The 16,811-nt window shown below is 41.1% G+C and overlaps 1 protein-coding gene across 2 annotated transcripts in view; it reads right to left on the bottom strand.

Moving 5' to 3' along the window:
- Window positions 1-16,811, bottom strand: part of CACNA1B (calcium voltage-gated channel subunit alpha1 B) — a 197,585-nt gene that overhangs the window by 30,314 nt on the left and 150,460 nt on the right. For both annotated transcript variants that reach the window (XM_047769115.1, XM_047769117.1), the window contains exons 35-36: window positions 12,437-12,528; window positions 10,438-10,582 (exon numbers count right to left, since the gene is read on the bottom strand). In XM_047769115.1, the coding sequence (XP_047625071.1) occupies window positions 10,438-10,582; window positions 12,437-12,528 (237 nt within the window). The remainder of the gene's footprint in view (window positions 1-10,437; window positions 10,583-12,436; window positions 12,529-16,811) is intronic.

Here is a 16,811-nt window from a genome sequence, read left to right as displayed (position 1 = left end):
CCTTTTGGTTATTATGAATAACGTTATGAACATATGTGTACAAATATTTATGTGTGTCTCTGCTTTCAATTCTTTTTGGGTATATGCCCAGAAGTGAAACTGCTTAATTATGTTGTAATTCTATATTCAGTTTTTTAAGGAACCACCATACTGTTTTCCATAGTGGCTATAGCATTTTACATTTCCACCTGCAGTGCACAAGGGTACCAATTTCTCTGCATCCTTACCACCACCTGTTATTTTGTTTTGTTTTTATTTTCTTTTCAAATAGTAATATTAAAGGGTATGAAGTGATATCGTATGGGTTTTGATTCACATTTCCCTAATGATTACTGATGCTAAGAATCTTTCTTGCCATTTGTACATTTTATTTAGAGAAATGTCTCTTTAAGTACTTGGCCCATTTTTATGTGATTGCCTTTTTGTTGCTGAGTTGTAAGAGCTCTTTATATATTTTGGATATTAACCCTTTATCATATATATGATTTGCAAGAATTTTCTCTGTTGCCTTTTCACTTTGTGCAACAGTGTCCTTTGATGCACAAAAGTCTTTAATTTTGAGTAGTCTAATTTCTCTATTTTTTCTTTTCTTGCCTGAGATTATGGTGTCAAATCTGAGTCCTCTGCCAAATCTGAGGTCATGAATATGGGTCTACTATGTTTTCTTCTAAGACATTTATAGTTTATGCTCTTATATTTAGGTCTGATCAATTTTGAGCTGATTTTTATATATGGTATAAAGTAAGGGTCCAACTTCATTCCTTTGCATGTGGATATCCAGTTTTCCCAACATTAGTCACTGAAAAGTCTCTTTCCCTCATTAAATGTTTCTGGCAGCCTTGTCAGAAATCTTTTGACCATGTATGTGAGGATTTATTTCTGAGCTCTATTCTACTCCATCACTCTATATGTTTGTCTTTATGTCAGTATTATACTGTTTTGGTTACTTAGCTTTGATGTAAATTTTTAAATCATGAAGTGTAAAACCTCCTACCTTGTTCTTGGTTTTGTTTGGGGTTTTTTTGCATTTAAGAAAAGTTTTTGGGGGTCTGTACCTGTGGATGTGAAAGTTTCTGGGTTAGGGAGTGAACCCGTGCCATAGCAACAACCCAAGCTGCAGCAGTGACAACACTGTATCCTTTACCTGCTGAGCCACCAGGGGACTCCAAGGAAGATTTTCTTCTTCTTTTTTTTCTTTTCTCTTTTTGCATTTTCTAGGACTGCTTCCCAGGGCATATGGAGGTTCCCAGGCTAGGGGTTGAATCGGAGCTGAGTCTCCAGCCTACACCAGAGCCACAGCAACACAGGATCTGAGCCACATCTGCAACCTACACCACAGCTCACAGCAACACCAGCTCCTTAACCCGCTAAGCAAGGCCAGGGATCAAACCCGCAACCTCATGGTTCCTAGTCGGATTCGTTAACCACTGTGCCGCAACAGGAACTCCAAGGAAGATTTTCTTAATTGAAGTACAGTTGATTTATAATGTTTCAAGTGTACAGGAAAGTATATATATATATATATATATATATATATATATATATATACACACTCATATACATATAAATACACATATATTTCTTATCCTTTTTCATTGTAAGTTGTTATAAGATATTGAATATAATTCCCCGAGCCATAAGTAGGTCTTTATTGTTTATCTACTTTCTACATAGTAGTGTGTATCTGTTAATCCCAAATTCCTAATTTATCCCTCCCAGCCCCATCCACTTTGGTAATCATAAGTTAGTTTTCTATGTCTATAAGGCTGTTTCTGCTGGCAAATAAGTTAATTTGTATCATTTCTCTAGAGTTCACATATAAGTGACATCATATGGCATTTGCCTTTCTCTGTCTGACTTACCTTAGTATGAAAACTTCTAGGTCCATTCATGTTTCTGCAAATGGCATTATTTCATTCTTCCTTATAGCTAAGTAATATTCCAATGTGTATATATATATATATATATATATATATATATATATATAACATCTTGTTTATATATATATAACATCTTGTTTATTATATATATATATATATATATATATATAACATCTTGTTTAATGATTCATCTGTTGATGGACACTTAGGTTGCTGCATTGCCTTGGCTACTGTAAATAGCGTTGCAATGAACATTGGAATGCAAGTATCTTTTTGAAGTAAAGGTTCATCTTTTCAGAATATATGCCCAGTAGTAGGATTGCTAAATCATATGGTACCTCTAATTTTAGTTTTTAAAGGAAGTTCAATACTGTATGATTTGGTCTCATACTTTATTTTGTTGCTAAGTTTTCTTTTTTTATTTTTATTTTTTACCTTTTAATTTTTTCTACTGTACAGCATGGTGACCCAGTTATACATACATGTATACATTCTTTTTTCTCACATTATCATCTTACATTGCTAAGTGACTAGACATACTTCCCAGTGCTACACAGCAGGATCTCACTGCTAATCCATTCCAAAAGCAATAGTCTGCTTCTATTAACCCCAAGCTCCCAGTCCATCCCACTCCCTCCCCTTTCCCCTTGATAACCACAAGTCTCTTCTCCAAGTCCATGATTTTCTTTTCTGTGGAAAGGTTCATTTGTGCTGTATATTAGATTCCAGATATGTGATACCATATGGTATTTGTCTCTCTCTTTCTGACTTACTTCACTTAGTATGAGAGTCTCTAGTTCCATCCATGTTACTGCAAATGGCATTATTTTGTTCTTTTTAATGACTGAGTAGTATTCCATTGTGTATATATACCACATCTTCCTAAACCAATCACCTATCAGTGGACATTTGGGTTGTTTCCATGTCTTGGCTATTGTGAATAGTGATGCAATGAACATGTGGGGGCATATGTCTTTTTTAAGGAAAGTTTTGTCCCAAAGTTTTGCCCAAGAGTAGGATTGCTGGGTCATATAGTAGTTCTATGCATACATTTCTAAGGTTTCTCCATACTGTTCTCCATAGTGGTTGTACCAGCTTACATTCCCACCAACAGTGCAGGAGGGTTCCCTTTTCTCCACACCCTCTCCAGCATTTGTTATTTGTGGACTTATTAATGATGGCCATTCTGACAGGTGTGAGGTGGTATCTCGTGGTAGCTTTGATGTGCATTTCTCTAATAATCAGGGATGTTGAGCACTGTTTCATGTGCTTGTTGGTTATCTGTATATCTTCCTTGGAGAAATGTCTATTGAAGTCTTTTGCCTATTTTTTCCATTGGGTTGTTGGCTTCTTTGCTGTTGAGTTGTATCAGTTGTTTGTATATTTTAGAGATGAAGCACTTGTCAGTTGCATCATTTGAAACTATTTTTACCCATTCTGTAAGTTGTCTTTTTGTTTTCTTTTTGGTTTCCTTCACTGTGCAGAAGCTTGTCAGTTTGATTAGATCCCACTGGTTTATTTTTGCTTTTATTTCTGTTGTTTTGGGATAAGCTTTATTTTTTTTAATAGGAGAAATCAAACATTTTTTGGTTGTTATTTATTTTTATTTTTATTATAGTTGATTTACAATGTTTTTTCAATTTCTGCTGTACAGCAAAGTGAACCAGCTATACATATGCATGTGTGTGTGTGTTTATATATATATACACACTTTCTCGTATTATCGTCCATCATGTTCCATCCCAAGTGATTGATAGGAGTTCCCATTGTGGCTCAGTGGTTAACAAGCCCAACTAGGATACATGAGGATGCGGGTTCAATCCCATTCTTACTCAGTGGGTTAAGGATCCAGCATTGTGAGCTGTGGTGTAGGTCACAGATGCAGCTCTGATTGGACCCCTAGCCCGGGAACCTCCATATGCTGCAGGTGCGGCCAAAAAAAAAAGACCAAAAAAACCCACAAGTGATTGATTGGATATAGTTCCCTGGACTATACAGCAGGATCTCATTGCTCATCCACTCCAAATGCAATAGTTCACATCTACTAACCCCAGACTCCCAGTCCATCAAACTTCCTCCTCCTCCTCCTCCTTGGCAACCACAAGTCTGCTCTCCATGTCCATGAGTTTGTTTCTTTTCTGTAGATAAGTTCATTTGTGCCATATATTAGATTTCAGATATGAGATATCATACGATATTTGTCTTTCTCCTTCTGAATTACTTCCCTTAGTATGAGAGTCTCTAGTTCCATCCATGTTGCAGCAAATGGCATTATTTTGTCCTTTTTATGGCTGAGTAGTATTCCACTGTATATATGTACCACATATTCTTAATCCATTCATCTGTCAATGGACATTTGGGTTGTTTCCAAGTCTTGTCTATTGTGAATAGTGCTGCAATGAACATAGGGGTGGCAGGTATCATTTTCCAGGAAAGTTTTGTCCATATATGTGCTAAGGAGTGGATTGCTGGGTCATATGGTAATTTTATATTTAGTTTTCTGAGGTACCTCCATACTGTTTTCCATATTGGTTGTACCAATTACATTCCCACCAACAGTGTAGGAGGGTTCTCGTTTCTCCACACCCTCTCCAGCATTTGTTATTTGTAGACTTATTAATGATGGCCATTCTGACTGGAGTGACATGGTACCTCTTTGTAGTTTTGATTTGCATTTCTCTAAGAATTAGTGATGTTGAGCATTTTTTTCATGTGCCTGTTGGCCATCTGTATGTCTTCTTCGGAGGAATGTCTATTCAGGTCTTCTGCCCATTTTTCAATTGGGTTCTTGGGGGTTTTTTGCTGTCAAATTGTATAAGTGGTTTGTGTATTTTAGTGATTAAGCCATTCGGTAGGTTTTCTGTTTCTTTCTTTTTTTTTAAGGGTTTCCTTTTCTGTGAAAAACCTTGTAAGTTTGACTAGGTCCGCTTGGTTTATTTTTGTTTTTATTTATATTGCCTTGGGAAAACATCTGTACAGTTGATATCAAAGAGTGTTTTGCTTAAGTTCTCTTCTAGGAGTTTTATGGTGTCAGGTCTTACGTTTACATCTTTAAGACATTTTGAGTGTGTTTCTGCATGGTATGAGGGTGTGTCCTAGTTTCATTGATTTACACCCAGCTGTCCAGTTTTCTCAGCACCACTTGCTGAAGAGACTTTTTTCCCACTTTATATTCTTGTCTCCTTTGTCAAAAATTATTGACTGTAAGTGTCTGGATTTATTTCTGGGTTCTCTATTCTGTTACATTTTCTGTAGCACAATGTCTTGATTATTGTAGCTTTGTAATATTGCCTGAAGTCTGGGAGAGTTATGTCTCTTGCTTGGCTTTTTCCCTCAGGATTGCTTTGGCAATTCTGGGTCTTTTGTGGTTCCATATAAATTTTTGGATGGTTTGTTCTAGTTCTGTGAAACATGTCATGGGTAATTTGATAGGGATTGCACTGAATCTGTAGGTTGCTTTGGGTAGTATGGCCATTATAATGATATTAATTCTTCCAACCCAGGAGCATGGAATATCTTTCCATACCTTTGAATCCTCTTTAATTTCCTTGATTAATATTTTATAGTTCTCAGCATATGTCTTTCACCTCCTTGGTCAGGTTTATTCCCAGGTGTTTGATTTTGGGGGATGTGACTTTAGAAAGTATTATATTCTTACATTTCTTTTCTAATATTTCATTGTTAGTATACAGAAATGTGACTGATTTCAGGACATTAATCTTGTATTCTGCTACTTTGCTGAATTCGCTGATCAGTTCAAGTAGTTTTTGTGTGGAGTCCTTAAGGTTTTCTATAGACGTATCATGTCATCTGCACACAGTGACAATTTTACCTCTTCTCTTCCAATTTGGATACCTTTTATTTCTTGTGTTTGTCTGAATGCTGTGGCTAGGACTTCGAATACTGTGTTGAGTAACAGTGGTGAGAGTGGGCATGCTGCTTTGTTCCAGATTTTAGTGGAAGGGCTTTCAGCTTTTCTCTCTCTCTCTCTCCTTTTTTTTTTTTTTTTTTGGTCTTTTTGCCTTTTCTAGGGCCGCTCCACGGCATATGGAGGTTCCCAGGCTAGGGGTCCCATCAGAGCTGTAGCCACTGGCCTACACCAGAGCCACAGCAACGTGGGATCCAAGCCGCATCTGTGACTTACACCACAGCTCACGGCAATGCCGGATCCTTTAACCCACTGAGCAAGGCCAGGGAGCAAACCCGCCACCTCATGGTTCCTAGTCAGATTCGTTAACCACTGCGCCATGATGGGAACTCCTCAGCTTTTCTCTATTGAGTATTATATTGACTGTGGGTTGGTCGTAAATGGCTTTTATTGTGTTAAAGTATGTTCCCTCTATACCCACTTTGGTAAGAGTTTTTTTCATGAATGGATGTTGGATTTTGTCAAATGCTTTTTCTGCATCTGTTGAGATCATATGATTTTTGACTTTGCTTTTGTTAGTGTGGTGTATGACGTTGATTGATTGGCATATGTTGAACCATCCTTATGAAGCTGGGATGATCCCACTTGCTCGTGGTGCAGGATCCTTTTTATATGTTGTTGGATTCGGTTGGCTAAAATTTTGTCGAGAATATTTGCATCTACAGTCATCAGAGATATTGGCCTATAATTTTCTTTTTTGGTAGTATCTTTGTCTGGTTTTCGTATTAGGGTGATGGTGGCTTCATAGAATGTCTTTGGGATTATTCCTTCTTCTTCAACATTTTGGAAAAGTTTAAGAAGGATGAGTCTAAGTTCTTGTATATTTGGTAGAATTTGCCTGTGAAACCATCTAGTCTTAAACTTACGTTTATAAGGAGTGTTTTTATTTCCTATTCAATTTCATTTCTAGTTATCAGTCTATTTGACTGATCTATTTCTCCTTGATTCAGTTTTGGCATGCTGTATGATTCTAGAAAGTTGTCCATTTCTTCTAGTTTGTCAAATTTGCTAGCATATTATTGTTTATAGTATTCTCTTACAGTTTTTTGTATTTCTGCAGTATCTGTTGAGATTTCTACTTTTTCATTTCTTGTTTGAGTTATTTCTCTCTTCTTCTTGGTCGATCTGGCCAGAGGTTTGTCAATTTCATTTACAGTTTCAAAGAACCATTTCTTGGTTTTATTGATTTTTTCTATTGTTTTTTGAATCTCTATTTTATTGATTTCCTCTCTGATCTTCATGATTTCCTTCCTTCTGCTGACTTTAGTTTTGTTTGTTCTTTTTTTTCTAATTCTTTTAGGTTGTAGGTTAGGTTATTGATTTGAGATTTTTCTTGCTTTTTTGAAGAAGGCCTGTATCACTATGAATTTCCCTCTAAGAACTTCTTTTGCAGCATCCCATAGATTTTGAGTGGTTGTGTTTTCATTATCATTTGTCTCGAGGTATTTTTTAACTTCCCTTTTGATTTCCTTATTGAGTCTAAGGCCATATCACCCTGAATGTGCCCAATCTCGTCTGATATCCTTATTGACCCATTAGTTTTTTAGGGGCATGTTGTTTGGTCTCCATGCAGTCAGTTTTTTCTCATTTTGTTTCCTGTGGTTGATTTCTAGTTTCATGTCACTGTGGTCAGAGAAGATGCCTGAAATAATTTCCATACTCTTAAATTTGCTGGGGTTAGCTGTGTGCCCCAGTATGTGCTCAATCCTTGAGAATGTTCCATGTGCACTTGAAAAGAATGTATATTCTGATTTTTTTTTGGATGTAATGTCCTGAAAATATCAATTAAGTCTAACTTTTCTATTGTGTCATTTAGGATCTCTGTTGCCCTGCTGATTTTCCATTTAGAGGATCTGTCCATTGATGTGAGTGGGGTGTTAAAGTCTCCTACTATGATTGTATTCCCATCAATCTCTCCTTTTACATCTGTTAGTATTTGCTGTAGGTATCTGGGTGCTCCTAAATTAGGAGCATATATATTGACGAGTGTAATATCCTCTTCTTGAACTGATCCTTTTATCATTAAATAGTATCCTGCTTTGTCTTTCTTTATGGCCTTTGTGTTAAAGTCCATTTGTCTGAGATCAGTATGGCAATTCCTGCTTTCCTGTCTCTTCCATTGACATGAAATATCTTTTTCCATCTTCTCACTCAATTTATATGTGACCTTTACCCTAAGGTGAGTCTCTTGTACGCAGCATATTGTAGGGTCTTATTTTTTTATCCAGTCTTATTTTTCTTGAGAAGTTTTTGATTAGCAATTCAAATTCCTTCCTATTATAGGTTTATTTGAATTTCCTATTCCTTCTTGAGTCAGTTATGTTATTTTTATCTTTCTAGTAATTTGTCTATTTCAGTAGCTTGAGTTCTAAAGACAGGCTGACCAGGATATTTAACATCTCTACCTGTCCATTTCTTCATTGTGGTAATAATAATACCAATCTCAGGATTGCAACAAAGCCTTAAAAATTTAAAGTATTCAGGGGACACTTCCCAAAACCTGGCTCAATAATTGCAAGCAGGCTGTCATCAACCTCATTTCCTGTTAACCCTCAATGACCCTCTACTCCAATCAAGGTGACTGAATCCCAACCTAACCTAACCCTGACACCCATCCCTAAATAACAATTCCATTTTTCTCACTGTAACTTCTCTGTCAGACCAAACCAGAGCCAAGTACTTTAAAGCATGAGTTACCCAGCAGATCCACACCTGACAGGTAGGGGCCAGGAAGGCTATGCTTCCAGCTCACATCCCTTCTCTGCTTCAGTCAAGAAAAAAGCACCAGTGCCATCCAAGAGCTTGGATGGGGTTGCATGGGAATGAGACACAAGGAACAATGGCCATCAAATACATACTTCTCTGGCAAAAAGTGACACCTAAATGCAGGGGACAGCTCAACTCTTCCTAGACAAGTCCAGGGAGTGCTGGCCCTGTGGATGGTGTGGCATCATGAATGCGACTTTGGTGGAACCTTATTTCTACAGCCAGAGAATGGGGAAGCCAAGCTGTTTGGGCTCAACTCTGCACCCATGGGTTGGTTGGCTCTTGCAGCACCAGATGTCTTTGACCTTCATAAAGACCAATGCCACTGCTACATACAGTACAATGACTCTCCAGAAAGCCTTCCCTCCCTACTCCCCACAGTGAGTCTTCTAAGGTATCAGGGAATGCAAATCCCAACATGAAAATCCTCTCCTTGGTTTCTGACAACTAGTAAAACACAATTCCATAGATTTTTCTATCAACATGCAAGCTCATCTGTCTCAAACTCACACCTTTCCCAGCCACTGCTAACTCACAGTCCACGTATACAAGATAAATTCTGTTATCTTCATCATACCTTAATATTCTCCATTTCTCATTGCTCTAGGTGAAACATGCATATCCCCTCCCCATCCTCTTAAGGAAAAAAAAAACCTTGCTGTTTAATATTCATGATCTACCAGTCTTCTCCCCGCTCCGGGGAGATCCAGCACCTGAGCTGCTGTCTTGCCTTTACATCTACTCTTACCATCACTCTTGTTGCTACTAATATCCTCAGAGATGGGTCACTGCCTGGCCGCTCTGTTCCTCGACCTCCCCGCAACACGCGCCCCTATGTGCCAAACAACTCATTACCAATGACCATCAGTGAACATTATCCTTACCACCTAAGTCCTAACTTGAGATGTCTCACTCTCTGCCCACACTTCCTATCCTTCGAATACCTGTGTCCCATGAGGACTCTAATCCAGTGGCTCTTTTCCTCACCTCCCTCCTGCCCTGTCTCCGGAGTGGTTTCAGTGTTTAAGCCATGGGTCTCTGGAACATACAGGGACCTAGAGGATATCATCCAGCCCTATAAATACACCAAACGCTAACAACAACCAATTATACCTCAGCCTAGAGGCCCACTACATGTCTCCACTCTCTCCCTCCCTGTCCCCACGCCGACCTTTTCATATCAGGGGAAGAATCACTCACTCCATCACCCCAGAAAACCCCTGGGTGCAGCTTTCTCTCCTCTTTTTCTCTCATGCCCATGCGCAATCATCAATCATGTAAGTTCTACCTTTAAAATGCAGCCTAAGTCTACACAACTTCCTGCACACCCACCCTTCTCCAGGCCACTGTCACTCCAGTTGTCTCCCTGACCACTCCATAGCCTCTCCTAACCAGAAGCCAGAGTGAAATTCTAAGATGTCAATCAGATGACATCATGCCCCGGTCAAAACCTCCCAGAGGCATCTGCTGACTTGAAATAAAAGCCATGCCCAAGAGCTGGCCTGCTGACACCTCTGACCTGACCCCACGAGTTCCCATAGCTCATCAGCCTGAGGCACGCTCGCTGGCTGGAGTGCTGCTTCTCTGTATCTTATCACCAAGTGGAAAGCCCTTCCATAAGCTGAGAACTGAGGGACAACTTAAAACCCTTTCCTAAAGGCAGGCACCAAGGAGGTCACTACCGAGTGTGTCCTTTCAGGATTAACACGGTCATCCTCCCTGCGGACACGAGAGCCATCAACAAGGAATCAGCTTAAACGTGACATGAATCAAAATCAGGGACCAGCAAGAGAAGAGGGGGAGTGAGATGGTCTGAGACAGGGAGACACGGGTGACAGGATGGACACAGGGCCCAGGACTCACCAGAAAGGAGCACAGGAAGATGAAGGAGACAAAGTAGAAGTAGGCGAAGTCGCTCCCACACTCAGTGGCATTGGCGAGCTCATCGCAGGCCCGGCTGCTGAGGCAGGACAGCATGATCTCATGCCAGGCCTCCCCAGTGGCGCTCCTGCAAAGGGGGCAGAGCCTTGAGGCCCAGGAAGGAAGGCCCAGGACAGGCCTGGCGGGGAGTCCAGGGGCCCTGGGCATTCAGGGGAGCTGGGTTCCTTCCCACAGGGAACTTGCACACGGAAGGTCTGAATAACGGATGCTGCTTCTTAAAAAGGACCCTCTGGCATTAGAATTCTCAAGCTGATCATTAATTGGGACAGGCCTAGGTCCTGGGAAGTCAGCTCCAGGGAGAGCTCCCCACTGTAGACTCTGATCCCCAGCTTCCTCCCTTCAGGACATGGTGACTCCGTCCTTCCCACTGCTCAGGCCAAAGACTCGGAAGTCACCCTTGCCTCCTCTCTCACTGCGTCCTGTTCATCAGCCCACCTGCCTTAAAAATGGCTGGATTCTTACCACTCCCACCTCCCTGGGCTAAGCAACCATCACTCCTGCTGAAACAGCTTTCCTAACAGAATGCCCGCTTCCCCTACCACAGCCCAGTGGCTCAGATCAATGACCCCCTCACTCCCTGCAAAAGCCAAAATCCACATGACTGCCCACAGCTCTCTGGATATGCCCTTTCCCTGACCTCACCCCTGTCCTGGTCCCCAGTCACTCCACTCCAGCCACCCCAGACTCCACTGTTTCTAGAAGACATCAGGAACTCCTGCCCTGAGCAGCCACTGCAGAGGCTGCTCCTGCAAAGACATTTTTTTCTTGGGCCCAAGGCAAGCACCAGGGGCCAGATGTGCACTAGGCTTGCAGGTGGGCCAGAAGCCTGGGTGCTCCCCTCATGCCCCTGTGTGGTCAGTCCTGTGTCTGTGTCAGCAGCAGCTCAGCCCATTCACCACCGACAATGGCCAGGGGTAGGGACTTTTCAAGGGTGGCCAGTTCAGCCTGAGCCCACATGTGACACAAAGATCAAAAAGAAGAGAGATCTTTGAGACCAAAGGTTTAAGACTAAGGTTGACGTCATAGGCCCCAAATCTTCTGTCACACGGGCAGAATATTAATAAATGAAAAAATAAAATTGATGTAATAGCCAAAGTCCAGAGAAACGACAGTATTTGGGGAAAGTGTAAGCCTAAGGATGCTTGTTCATCTGACACAAAGAACAAGTAGTAAAACTCTCTCCGGACAGCTCAGCAAAGCAGGCCTGGTCTGAGCTCACCCTCCACGTAGAGAAGAACCTCCACGACCCCCAAAATGCCTCTGCACAGGGCGAGCTGTGCCAAGTTTCCCCAAGGGCAGGCCTGGTGGCAGCCCAATGCAGTTACATATGAGAACACAAGTGCTGAAACCTCAGCAAGGAGCCCAAGGCAGGGTCTGATGTCAGGACCCCTCCCCCATAAATCACTACAAAGAGCTCTCTTCTCCCTCCTAGGGTCATCTTGAGTGAGAGGGACTCTAGCAGCAGGGAGCCACATTCAACCCCCCTCCCTTCTATAAGTTCATTCTCAAACCAGAATCATCAACGGCCCCTGCCCACAGGGTGTGCCGCACCTAAGAGCAATGGGGACAGCCACCTCGCACACACCTTCCCAGGTTCTGAACATGAAACAAGCCTGTGCTCCTTGAGGCCCCGCCCTGGTGCTAGCCTGGAGCCTCGGGAGCTGCCACTCCTTGAATGAGGCCTTTTGGCTGCTGCTGGGAGCTGAGACAGGTGGAGGAAGCCAGCATGGCCAGGGTTCTCAGGCTGACTCCCTCAGGGACTTCCTTTTAGTGGGTCCTGAGGCCCAGGAGCCATTAGGGAAGGACAAGCCAAAGGAGAAGAAGCTGGGAAGGTCCACTGAGGAGAAGACAGCAGGCACCCGCCGTCCACCCTGGATGAAGATGGACCTGGACCTGGGCTGACCTCCTCCCCACAACACACCTGAACAGCAGCATCAGGGCTTGTAAAAACGTCCGAAAGTTGTTGTGCCGGTTGATGCTGGTGTCGTCATCCAGGGCAATATTTCCAAACACCTGAAATGGAGAAGCCAGCTGCAGGTTGATGCCGTTGTGTCTTCAGGAGCTGTGGCCAGGCAGCAGATGGTGTGTGTGCCTGTGAGGGCCCACGAGGGACAGGACACTCCCTTTGGCCAGAGCACCCTTGACTGCAGCCACCACCACAGCTGCTGGAGCTGGAGGGGCCAGTGCTTCTGGCTGCAGCAGCGTCTGTGTATTTCCAGGGTAGAGAAAACCTCTTAAAAAGCAAACGTATCAATGCCATATTCCTGGCTCCAGCTCTGAGCCAGTCAGGGATCTACGAACGTAACTAGTAAAAGTGGGACCCAGAACTAAGTTTACGTGGGCTCTGCTACACAGAAGGGGAGCATTTTAAAATTCACTCTCATCGATGATTCCGAAGCAGGAATTATACTGATGTTATGATAGATCATTTGAAAGTTTCTTTTTACATTTCTGTACAAAGTCCACAATGAGCTTTTAGGCCATTTTAATTTCTTTCTTTCAGGGTAGGAAATGCAAATGCATCCCTAAGTAGTTTAACCTCTGGAACCCAGCTGAAAGTTATGAATCCCCATACATCCCCCGAAACAAAGGTCTGTTTCTGTTTGTCCACACACCAAAGCAGGGGGGGGAAAAATATATATATATATATATATATATATATATATATATACATATATATGTGTGTGTGTTGTGTGTGTGTGTGTGTGTGTTTTAAACAACATCAGATCTTAGCAAATTTTAATCGGGAAAACTTTTCAGTCACTGAAGATAGAGTTTAAAAGTCAGTTTTCAATTGGATAGCTGCATGTAAATCAGTGAAACTAGAACACACCCTCACATTATGCATAGAAATAAACTCAAAATGGCTTAAAGACTTGAACATAAGAAAAGACACCATCAAACTCATAGAAGAGAATACAGGCAAAACATTCTCTGACATCAACTGTACAAATGCTTTCTTAGGTTAGTCTCCCAAGGCAATACAAATAAAAACAAAAATAAACAAATAAGACATAATCAAACTGTTAAGCTTTTGCAAACGAAACCGTAAAAAAAAAAGACAACCAGCCAGTATCTTTGATGAATAAAGACACAAAAGTTCTCGACAAAATTTTAGCCAACCGAATCCAACAACATATAAAAAGGATCCTGCACCACGAGCAAGTGGGATCATCCCAGCTTCATAAGGATGGTTCAACATATGCCAATCAATCAACGTCATACACCACACTAACAAAAGCAAAGTCAAAAATCATATGATCTCAACAGATGCAGAAAAAGCATTTGACAAAATCCAACATCCATTCATGAAAAAAACTCTTACCAAAGTGGGTATAGAGGGAACATACTTTAACACAATAAAAGCCATTTACGACCAACCCACAGCAAATATAATACCCAAAGGAGAAAAGTTGAAAGCCTTCCCACCAAAATCTGGAACAAGACAAGGATGCCCACTCTCACCACTGTTATTCAACACAGTATTGGAAGTCCTGGCCATAGCAATCAGAAAAACACAAGAAATAAAAGGTATCCAAATTGGAAGAGAAGAGGTAAAATTGTCACTGTTTGCAGATGACATGATACTATATATAGAAAACCCTAAGGACTCAACCCAAAAACTACTGGAACTGACAAAGAAATTCAGAAAAGTAGCATGGTACAAGATTAACATTCAGCAATCAGTCGCATTTCTGTATAGTAACAATGAAATATTAGAAAAGGAATATAGAAATACAATACTTTTTAAAACTGCAGCCTGAAAAAATCAAATACCTGGGAATAAACCTGACCAAGGAGGTGAAACACTTATATGCTGGGAACTATAAAACATTAATCAAGGAAATTAAAGAGGATTCAAAGGAATGGAAAGATATTCCATGCTCCTGGGTTGGAAGAACTAATATCATTAAAATGGCCATACTACCCAAAGCCATCTACAGATTCAGTGCAATCCCTATCAAATTACCCATGACATGTTTCACAGAACTAGAACAAACCATCCAAAAATTTATATGGAACCACAAAAGACCCAGAATTGCCAAAGCAATCCCGAGGAGCAAAAGCCAAGCAGGAGGCATCTCTCTCCCAGACTTCAGGCACTATTACAAAGCCACAGTCATCCAGACAGTGTGGTACTGGTTCCAAAACAGACAGACAGACAATGGAACAGAACAGAGAACCTGGAAATAAACCCAGACACCTACAGTCAATTAATCTTCGACAAAGTAAAGCGGGAAAAGGACAGTCTTTTCAGCAAGTGTTGCTGGGAAACCTGGACAGCTGCATGTAAATCAATGAAACTAGAACACACCCTCACACCATGCACAAAAATAAACTCACAGTGGCTGAAAGACAAGACACCATCAAACTCCTAGAAGAGAACATAGGCAAAACATTCTCTCTGACATCAACCTTACAAATGTTTTCTCAGGTCAGTCTCCCAAAGCATCAGAAAAAAAAGCAAAAATAAACCAGTGGGACCTAATCAAACTGACAAGCTTTTGCACAGCGAAGGTAACCAAAAAGGAAACAAAAAGACAACCTATGGAATGGAAAAACATAGTTTCAAACAATGCAACTGACAAGGGCTTCATCTCTAAAATATACAAACTGATACAACTCAACAGCAAAACCACCAACAACCCAATGGAAAAATGGGCAAAAGACCTGAATACACATTTCTCCAAGGAAGATATACAGATGGCCAACGAGCACATGAAACAATGCTCAACATCCCTGATTATTAGAGAAATGCAAATCAAAACTACCACAAGATACCACCTCACGCCAGTCAGAATGGCCATCATTATTAAGTCCCCAAATAACAAATGCTGCAGTGGGTGTGGAGAAAGCGGAGCCCTCCTGCACTGCTGGTGGGAATGGAAGCTGGTACAACCACTATGGAAAACTGTACGGAGGTACCTTAGAAAACTATACATAGAACTACCATATGACCCAGAAATCCAACTCTTGGGCATATATCCAGACAAAACTTTCCGTAAAAAAGATACATGCACCCGCATGTTCATTGCATCACTATTCACAATAGCCAAGACATGGAAACAACCCAAATGTCCACTGATAGATGACTGGATTAAGAAGATGTGGTATATATACACAATGGAAGACTGAGTAGCCATTAAAAAAAATGGCATTTGCATCAACATGGATGGAACTAGAGACCCTCACACTAAGTGAAGTCAGTCAGAAGGAGAAAGACAAATACCATATGATATCACTTATATCTGGAATCTAACATACAGCACAACCAGATCTTTCCACAGAAAAGAAACGCGTGGACGTGGAGAAGAGACTTGTGGTTGCCAAGGGGGAGGGGGAGGGAGTGGGATGAACTGGGAGTCTGGGGTTAACAGATGCAAACTCTTGCATTTGGAGTGGATGAGCAATGAGATCCCGCTGTAGAGCACAGAGAACTAGATCTAGTCACTTGCGGTGGAACATGATGATGTGAGAAAAAAGAATGTCTACATGTACATGTAACTGGGTCACTTTGCTGTACAGTAGCAAATGGACAGAACACTGTAAACCAGCTATGATGGAAAATATAAAAATCATTATTTAAAAAATGACAACCTATGGAATGAGAGAAAATAGCTGCAATTGATGCAACTGACAAGGGCTTAATGTCCAAAATATACAAACAACTCATACAACTCAACAACAACAAAACAAACAACTCAACTGAAAAATGGGCAGAAGACATAAATAGACATTTACCCAAGGAAGACATATGGATGGCCAGTGGGCACATGAAAAGATGTTCAATATCGCTAATTATTAGAGAAATGCAAGTCAAAACTACGAGGTACATTCTCATGGGGCCATCAGAAGGGCCATTGCTATTAAATATACAAATAGCAAATGCTGGAGAGGAGAAAAGGAAATGCTCTCACACTTTGGTGGGAATGCCAACTGGTACAACCACTATGGAGAACAGTATGGAGGTACCTTAAAAAATAAACATAGAACTACCACATGATCCAGCAATCTCACTCCTGGGCATATATCTGGACGAAACTACAATTCAAGAAGATACATGCACCCCTATGTTCACAGCAGCACTATTCACAATAACCAAGCCATGGAAACAACCTAAATGTCCACCGATGGGTGAATGGATTAAGAAGATGTGGTACATATACACAACGGAATACTACTCGGCCATAAAAATAACAAAATAATGCCATTTGCGCCAGTATGGATCCAACTAGAGACTATCATACTAACTGAAGTCAGAAAGAGAAAGACAAATACAATATGATATCAATTAC

This window comes from Phacochoerus africanus, chromosome 2, assembly GCF_016906955.1.
Source record: "Phacochoerus africanus isolate WHEZ1 chromosome 2, ROS_Pafr_v1, whole genome shotgun sequence".
Classification (NCBI taxonomy): domain Eukaryota; kingdom Metazoa; phylum Chordata; class Mammalia; order Artiodactyla; family Suidae; genus Phacochoerus; species Phacochoerus africanus.
This window is presented reverse-complemented; position numbering and strand designations above follow the sequence as displayed.